We start from the raw sequence: 8,858 nt of genomic DNA, 5'->3' as shown, positions 1-8,858 counted from the left end.
TTTTTTTTTAAATGGCAAAATGAAGCGCTGACCACAAAACAGCTCCCCGGAAACAAAAGAAAAAATAGCGAAGGGACAAATCCCTACCCGCTGTTTCCGCTTCCCGCGTCCCCACATACGAAAACACATTAACCGCCAGAATGAGATAGAAGGGGGAAATTCTTTAACAAAAGGTGGAGCCATAAACACGAACCGTTCCCGTTCCTTCGCACGGCAGCCAAAGAACACACACGCATATATCTACACATGCAAAGGCTTAAGTAAATGCATATAAATCGTACACACCAACACTACGAGGGAAAGAGGCTAGTAATGAAAGTATTAAAAGAGGGGGGAAATATGCCTCCGGTTTTGTCCTCTCTTCACTATCCCTCGGTCCTATTGGTCGCCCGCCCTCACCGTAACAAGTATGTTTAGTGAAGAAACAATGACGACGAAGTAAATGACAGCAGCAACAACAACAATAATAATAACAGCACACCAGCCTCTCCCTTAAGAAGAGAAGGGCCCCATGTGAAATGGAGCCCAGACGGCTGAGTACATTTATTTTTTACGCCTCTTCGCACCAGCGGTTCTCCTCCCGTATTTTCTCCTCCTCTTCGGGAGTGAAGTCGCTTTCAATGTTGAAGAGTTCTCGAATCTGCTCAGCAGACTTCCCACGGATCATGTTCGCTACACACGCACAGGTGAGATCCAGTAGATCCCGCACGTTCAGAAAATTTGCCGCCATAATGACGTCGATGAGAACCTCGTGTTGTTTCTCGTCATGATCCTTTACCAGTTCGGTGTAGAGGAAATCGTGGTCCCACGGGGAGATGATCTTCTCAATGTTTGACTTAAGTGGCTTCTCGATGGGATCAGCCCGTTCCTTGTGGTGGTGCTCCATGTATTTAATCACAAGTTTGAGTGTGCGAGCGGAAACGTTAGGGATGGGAATGATGGGGTCACCACCATTTTGGTCCTCCAACATGTCCTTCAGCAAACCTGACATCATAGCGGCCTCACGCCGCACCTTAAACTTAACAGGCGTCGGATCATTGCTCTCCAGGATGCAATATTCCGTAAAGTCCACGTCCTGTACCGACACCTCTTCCGCCATGACTGTAGCTTAAAACTTATGCAGCACACAGTCAAAAAAATGAAGGAGTAACTGGACTCTACCCTTTATTGTTGTGTTGATGGCTTCCGATCCGTTTGTATCTAACCGGATTCCTCCCTCTCTTCTCTGAGTACTTACTCTTTTGTTGTTTCAAACTATCTTCTCTAAGCTTTGAATCGCCTCCCTCAGCTGCTTTAATTTCCCGCTTTGTTGTTGCCTTGTTTGTGGTTTCTAACTTTAATAGCTTACGACGGTGTCTCGTACACACTGTTCGTCTTCAATATTGTATCCTACGACAAAATGATCGCTACCCTTTATTGCGGATCACTCCTCCTTTCCCGATGCAAGCAATACCAAGAAAAACAAAAAAGGAAAATAGGTGCCGAGCACAGGAAGAAGAGTTGGTACAATCAAAACTAGTGGTTAGGAGCGGTCAAACGCAGTAGTCGTTCCCCCCCCCCTCTCACTTCGGCGTCACAGCATCGCTAGTGCAGCCACCCGTGCATACACAAGTCTAATTTTTGTTGTTTTTTTTACTCATTTTTCTTTGAGGCAATAAGAAAAGGAAAATTGAAAAGCAGAACGGAGCGATTATGGAAGCTGAGTAACGCACTTCGAGGTACGACTTAGCGTGCCAACGCCAAAAGCATCTCCCCTTGTTGCCATCATTGGCGCCTAGTAAAAGAAGCCGAGTACCTTACCACCAGTGTTACGTGCACGGGCTTCTTCGTGGTCCATGATGCCAAGTGATGTCGTGAGCACCACGAAACCAAATTGACGACTCGGGAGGATGTTCTTCACCCATTTCTCGAAGTCACGGGCGGTACAATCGAAGCGAGGGCAAATGGCACCACACTTGTTTAGACGACCATTGAGGTTCACGACAATCTTCCCCGCACGGTGGTCATCGACAATCTCGAACTCGCCAATGTATCCGTGTTTTTGCATGACTTGCAAGAACTTCACCACAACCTTCGAGGAGGGTCGGATGAGAACCTGACGCTTGCCGCGGCGCTCTGCGCCCGCAATGCAGCGGAGCGCATTCGCCAGAACGCTCATCATTGTCATCCTTGCGCTTCCTTGGCTCCTTTGTTTGTTTTGATTATTGTGATTGTGTTACCATGCGGTGTCATTCATGAAAAGGAGGTGAAGCATGAGGGAAAGAGAGAGAGGTGTAGACGAATTGTCCCTGGTAAAAACAAGGAGTAAACGACAGTAACATAATAATTGTAATCACTTTTTAAGGTCCAAAAGGGCAAACCTTCGTGTTCGCACGGAATAGAAGACGATATAATGCGTTGAATTACACACTGATACGCGTGCTCAACATATTGAAGAACGGGATACTTCAGATTCCACGAGCCGAATGGGAAGCTGATGCCCCAACAGCAGTCGCAGAACCCACCAGCTGGCAGAATCACTACTCCAGCAAATGTACCCACTCCCTTGTGTGGAGGGAAAGAACCACAGCATCTGAAGGGGGTAAAAGGAGCGACACACACACACACACCTGCACAAGGTAAGCAACCCCTTTGTCTCCGCTTCCGCTTCCGCTTTCTCTCCTTCATCTTTTCCAATATTACCCCTTACCTTCACTACTGTTCCCGTTACTCACACAGGGCTACTCTGCGTTAGTCTTTCACCTTTCTCCCCCTTGGGTGATTCGTCTCTTCCTCAAATACAACATCATCGTAATTCTCAATCTTATCAAACTTCCTCTTTTGGCGCTCCTCCCGAAGGGCCTGCCGCTTTGCTTCTCGTCTCTTTCTTTCTTCCTTTGAGGCAAATAACCTTTCCATTAGGGAGGCACCAGGCACATCCACAATGATGTGCGCCCTCGCCACCGCTGGCGGATCAGGAAGCTTAAAGAAGTCACGGAACGGCTGCCAACGGAGCAGCAGCGGCTGAAGCAAACCAGCTGTCGAAAGGCCAATCCAATAGGCAAACATAGCAGCAGGCTGCGAAGAGAAGAAATAAACACCAATGACCGAACCTACGCGCATGCCCCAGCGAACGTATAGGCCGGTTGAACTGCGGCCGCCGCGCTGCATCATTTGGTTCAGTTCGAAATTCATTAAGAACATGCCTGCACATATCATGGGAAGTCCGTACGTGGGGTCAGGCATCGTCAAGTCAACAATCCAAAGAAATGGTGCTCTCTCGAGGTCCGTCTCGTACACAGCCAGGCGACGGACAGAGATAAAAGCAGAGAGAGTCACAGGAGCAGTTATCATCGACAAAAAGTTCTTCCATTGTGCGCAGTGATGCTTTTTCATCAGAGCGTACTTCATGCGATTGTACCCCTCCTTAATGACACGTTTCTCCGCCGTGCTAAGTGAGCGGTCGCTCTTGGCGCGGTTCTGGCAAGTAGCGATCTCCGATAGCTGAGGGTTAATGTGACTTAGGCGGAGGGCATTGCGATGACTTAGCAACGACGGGACAAGCGTACACAGTCGCATGAAGATACCATAAAAGAAGAATACGTTCCCCCAACCCCCAAAGTCAAAACCGAATACGCCTTCGTTCCGAAGGTGCCGCATGATCTCCACTTGCTTCTCAACTGGCTGCAGAAATCCCACAATCCAATCCCAAAAGTCCTCTAGCCGCTCAAAGACGCTCTTCTCAGGACGAATGAAATCGTCCACCTCCATCGGCTGCTGAGCGAACACTTCTGGTAATTCTTCTTCGATTTCCTGATGAGATTTGCGCCCTATTGTGTCGGTATTCATCCAACTCGCTGGGTTCCAGCTGAAACAACGAATAGCCCCTGTCATGGGTGAGGCCAAACCGGTTGCTCGTGGAGCCGCTACAGCGCCGGGCCCCAGTCTACAACCTGACACGAGACGGCGCGTGAGCACCCCGCGTGAGACAAAGCGGTGGGCCGACATGCCTCACTTGCATGAACTAACAAATGAACGAAAAGACTGCAGAAGTAAATAAATAATGAAGAATATCGACAAGGTTTGCGTGGAATGATAGTAATAACAATAAAAGCGGCAACAATAACAATGAATATGTGTCCACTGTTAAGGACGGAACCGCCCCCTCACTAGCTGTATACAGACTTAAACGAAGAGAGAAACACAAAGAACAAGTCTGACAAATTTGAAAGGGGGATAAGTGGGCGAAAAAAAAAAGCCGAGCTTTCCAAACTGTCACCTCCATAAAAATCATCCTTTCCCGTACCCCAGACATTAAAGTACCTGTTTGGTTTAGCCTCTCTCGTAACAACTTTCTTAACGAAACAAATGGAAAATGGAGAAAACAAAAAAATTAAAATTATATATTAGGTCGCCTTGAAGCAAGCATTTATGCCGAATTCAAGGTGAATAGTGGGAAAAGAAGAACACGTCGAGGAGGGGAAAATCCCGACAACTATCGCCACCTTCCAGCTATTTTTTGTTCTCCCATCACTGTACACACGAGTATGTTTTTACCACGGGTGTGCAAACATTGAGCATCCTCCAACTAAAATGAAGTTCAGCGGACTTTTAAGCTTTACCTGCGTTCGCCAGCGACTCCCTAGTAGATTCATAGAGCTTCATGACAAGACCAATAGCAATGGTCTTACCGTCTTCACGCAACATGAAACGACCCATTTTGTCAAAATCCTTGTGGGGCTCGAGCACGAGCGCGCGCTCCAACTCCATTCGAGCGATCACAACATCTCCAGCCTTCACGTGTGTGGGGTCCTTCTGCACAACCTCACCCGTTTTTTTATCCACTTTAGCCAGAAGTTTGTGGAAAGAAACCTCCTCCTGTGCCGCGTGAGCGTGCAACATGACACGCGATCCAGCACATATAATATTTTTCACGTCCAGTATCACCACACGGGCCTGGAAGTACTCAACAGCGCGAAGTGACGTCGGAACCGATGTACCCACGTAGCCAGCGTGAACGTCGCCTTCATCCACGCCGCGAACGCGAAGGTGGACGTTGTCTCCGGGATAACATTTCTCAAACTCTGTCGCCTCAATTGAAATGCCTTCAACAACCGCCTCCTGTTTGCTTGGAAGTATCTGAATCTTTTCCCCAACAGCCACGGAGCCAGACTCTACCTTGCCATACACAAAAACGCGACCCTCATCCTTGTATGACCCAACAAGTGGAATACAAAGGACATCGTTTTCGCTTTTCGTCTCTGGTAAAACAAGCTCGTCGATGAAGCTCATCATTGTTGGTCCTTTGTACCACGGACAGACGCCTTCTGCTGTTTCGCGGATGAGATTGTCACCCGTAAGGCCAGCAATCGGAATAAATATGAGGTTTTTGGCCTTCTCTTCATCATAACCGTTCTGACGAAGGAAGGGTTTTAGCTTCCCCAGTATGGCATCGTAACGCTCCTTGCTCCAGTTGACCTCGTCCATTTTGTTGATAACACAGATCATTTGCTTCACGCCACACGTACGGACAAGCATAGCATGTTCGCGGGTCTGGCCACCTTTCTCAAAACCTGTCTCGAACTCACCAGTACGACTGGAGATGACCAGCACACACACATCTGCCTGGGTTGCACCTCCAATCATTGACGGTACAAACGCTTTGTGGCCGGGGGCATCGAGAACCGTTATCCGGCGCTTCTCTGTTTCAACATACGCAGCTCCGGTTTCACGCGTGATTCCTTTCGTTCGCTCATCTTCCGAAACGTCCATCACATACGCGTACTCCCAACCTTCACGGTGGTGCACCTCCGCCTCACGCCGCAGTTTCTCCATTTCACGCTGGTCCACCAGCCCCTTCTCCATCAAAAGATGTCCAGAGATGGTCGATTTACCCGCGTCCACGTGACCACAGAAAACAATGTTGAAGTGTGGACGAGGGTCCCTAACAAATTCCTTTTTATTTTGCTCACGTTGCTTGGCAATCTCGCAACGCACTTGCTCACGAAGTTCCTCCGGGGTCAGCTTCGCAGAACCCTTCTTGTCGTCAGCCGTTGTCGTGGTTGTGTTTCCGGCGTTATCCTTCGGTTGGCTATCGCTCTTTGCGTTGCCCTCTTTGGGTTTGGTTTCTTCTACCTTCTTCTTACTGAGAGAAAGAGTACCTGCCTTTGCCTTCTTGGCCGGTGGAACAAACTCGGAGGCACCGCCACCCAGAGACAGCTTTGATGTCTGGGCGGAAGAGGTCTTCGGTTGCTCTTCCGGCTCGACCTGTTGAGGGGGATTAACATAACCTTGAGTGGGAGCGCCTCCCTGCCCAGTACCTTGGCCTGCGCGGTCGTATTGTTGTGATTGGAACCGCTGTTGATTATGCACTGCGTTGTAACCGCCTCGTTGCTGGTTGTATACCGGAGTATAACCGCCCTGTTGACCGCCATAACCTTGATTATACCCTCCCATCTGATGATTGTAACCAGGGACGTATCCGCCCTGTTGTTGGTATGAAGGATTGTAGCCACCTTGTTGACTGACAAAAGCCGGGTTGTACACCGCTTGCTGCTGTTGTTGATAAGGCGACTGGTAGTAGTAACCCTGCTGTGGCGCACCACCGGCGTGTCCCTGGTGCTGCTGTGGGTATTGACCCTGTGGGTGTGACGGTGTGAAGGCGTTCGCGTTGGGGTTAAACCCCCCTGGTTGTGCCCAACCTGACATCTCCTTTTAAACTTGCGCTCGAAAAATAAGACTTTCTACAAAAAAAAAATGAAATAAAGTTGAACTGACCGTTGGGCACTTCAGTATCTAAAATTTTGTTTGAGGTACGTAAGTAGTCAACGCCATATTACCACACCCACGGAACCTAACCAAGCGTGTTTTATAGTGCAGTTAAGGGCATTTCCCACCATCGCTCAGTCTCCCCCAGAACCGGCTTTTTCGCCCTAAATCACACCAATCAAAAAATGAAGGGGCGTAAGAGGGAAGAGCTACAAAAATTTAACCCAACGGGAAGCACACACACTTTCATACACGGAAGCTGGTAAGAAAAGCGGCGATAATTATTTGGAAAGAAAACAGAACGTAAAGTGGCAAAGAGCAGAGCATGCTTCAAACGTATACTCATTGGGGTCATTTATGCGAGGGTGGTGAGCGCACCCCTTTCAGGCCCGTTTTCATTCACAGTAGTGTGTTCTTCAGCACAAACAACAATGCCAAGAGGTTGAAAACGGACGAGGCATGCGTGAAAATTCAAGTATTTAATATGTCATCATTCTCCCATCGAATGCGCATATATATATATATATACGTCTCACAGTAACCTGGTTCAAATACAACGGTGAGTACAAAACAAAAACTGGGGAAGCTCTTCAGTGTCTAACCACAGTTATTAGATGTCGTTCGTAACAACGGTACACGTCCCTCTTCTCATCCTCCTTAAACCATATTAGCACGTGAGTGGAAAGTAACACCTCAAGAGAAGTGGTGGTCGATGGAGAGCCGGATTTGTGGTTCGTCCTTCAAGTACAGACACGTCCGTACAAATATATGCAACCCGGCGACAAACAAACACCGCACAGGTGCAAAGGCACACAAACATGTTTTCCTTTGAGTGCCATGTGTGCCTGCTCGTGAGCGAGCCACGCCTTCTACTGCAGAAACTTGAGGTTATTAATATGTTGAATTGCCGAAAAGTGCTTAGTGGCGAGCTCTTTCCACATTTCCCTTGAGCGTTGTGATCCTAAACAATTGATATACTCCGATAGAAGACCAACCACATCTGGGGGTAAAGAACCTGTCTGCAAGGCTTGGAATAGCTCCATAGCTGCCTTTGCTATGGCTGAACGGCGTTGGGCGTTTGCTACCTGCTGAATGGTCGTGCGCAACTTCTGCGCTAAGTCCCGATGTTCTGGGTTCAGCGACGAAATTTCAAACGACGACAAACCAAAATCATCCGCCGGTCGACCACCTGCGGCTGCAAACCGAGGTGGGGCGCCAGGGTTCGCGACCGGAGCGTACGCCACGCCGCCTACCCGTGGAGCTGTCACCACAGGGGGTGCGGTACCAACTGCAGTGGAAGGAATCCCGGGGGGAGGAGGAGCAACAGAACTGGGCGCTGTCATCGATGCTGCCTGAGGGGGTTGGTTTGTCACACTCTGGGGGTTCATGTTCCAGTTGGCATTTGAGCCGTCACTGGGCATACGTGGTGGTGGAAGCCCACCCGAGGTCATCGACGGTGGTGCCGACCCTGGTGGTGCCACCATCATATTCCCAACCCGCGGAGCTGACGGCTCCGGCGACGGGGAACTTTTACCCGTCCGATGCAAACTTCCTGTTGGAGGTGCACCAAAAGTCGATGTCGGGTTGGTGTCTAATCCTGATGGCGCCCTAGGAGGTAGAGGCATTCCACGTGGACCTGACGGTGGCTGCGCAGGAGTAGGAAATTGCTGAGGTGGTGCTAAAGGAGTTCCGATGACCTGCTGCGACGGCAGTGATGGAACGACCGTCGGTTGTGCTGGCGCGTGGAGCCCTTGTACAGATGTTACTGACGACCCACATGACGGCGGGGGTATCATTGGCATAGAACGTTGGGGATCCATATGGTTCGGCGGGCGTGGGGGGGCGGAAGTGGGAACCGGACCTTGCAATTCCTGACTCGGCAGATTTTGAGGAGGAGCACCACAGTAACCGCTCATCGTCGCAGTGGCAGGGGGGTGGTTTGTTACCACACCTCCTCCAACAGACCCCAAAGAAGACCAGGAAGAAATGGGATGAGGCATCAGTCTGGGTACCGGTGCAGCGGAGTTCGCCGTTACCGCCGGTCCGGGTTGTTGGGCGATGATCCCTGGTGCCGGCGCCTGTTGCTGCTGCCCACCGTACATATTGGGTTG

General features: G+C 49.7%; 4 protein-coding genes across 4 annotated transcripts; all 4 read right to left on the bottom strand.

The window, feature by feature from the left end:
• Window positions 1-550: 550 nt before the first annotated feature.
• Window positions 551-1,099, bottom strand: TEOVI_000581600 (SKP1-like protein; the record flags this gene model as incomplete). Its single annotated transcript, XM_067219954.1, has 1 exon — window positions 551-1,099. The coding sequence occupies one exon, from the start codon at window positions 1,097-1,099 to the stop codon at window positions 551-553; it is 549 nt and encodes a 182-aa protein (XP_067076055.1).
• Window positions 1,100-1,774: 675 nt separating this feature from the next.
• TEOVI_000581500 (40S ribosomal protein S15A, putative) lies at window positions 1,775-2,167 on the bottom strand (the record flags this gene model as incomplete). The annotated part of the gene is made up of 1 exon (XM_067219953.1): window positions 1,775-2,167. One exon carries the CDS (start codon window positions 2,165-2,167, stop codon window positions 1,775-1,777), a length of 393 nt encoding a protein of 130 aa, XP_067076054.1.
• A 563-nt stretch (window positions 2,168-2,730) lies between these two features.
• On the bottom strand, window positions 2,731-3,987 carry TEOVI_000581400 (60Kd inner membrane protein, putative; the record flags this gene model as incomplete). The annotated part of the gene is made up of 1 exon (XM_067219952.1): window positions 2,731-3,987. One exon carries the CDS (start codon window positions 3,985-3,987, stop codon window positions 2,731-2,733), a length of 1,257 nt encoding a protein of 418 aa, XP_067076053.1.
• A 603-nt stretch (window positions 3,988-4,590) lies between these two features.
• On the bottom strand, window positions 4,591-6,687 carry TEOVI_000581300 (eukaryotic release factor 3, putative; the record flags this gene model as incomplete). Its single annotated transcript, XM_067219951.1, has 1 exon — window positions 4,591-6,687. One exon carries the CDS (start codon window positions 6,685-6,687, stop codon window positions 4,591-4,593), a length of 2,097 nt encoding a protein of 698 aa, XP_067076052.1.
• Window positions 6,688-8,858: the final 2,171 nt, after the last annotated feature.

This window comes from Trypanosoma equiperdum (genome assembly GCF_001457755.1).
Source record: "Trypanosoma equiperdum strain OVI genome assembly, contig: ctg_1027, whole genome shotgun sequence".
NCBI classification, from domain to species: Eukaryota; Euglenozoa; class Kinetoplastea; order Trypanosomatida; family Trypanosomatidae; genus Trypanosoma; species Trypanosoma equiperdum.
This window is presented reverse-complemented; position numbering and strand designations above follow the sequence as displayed.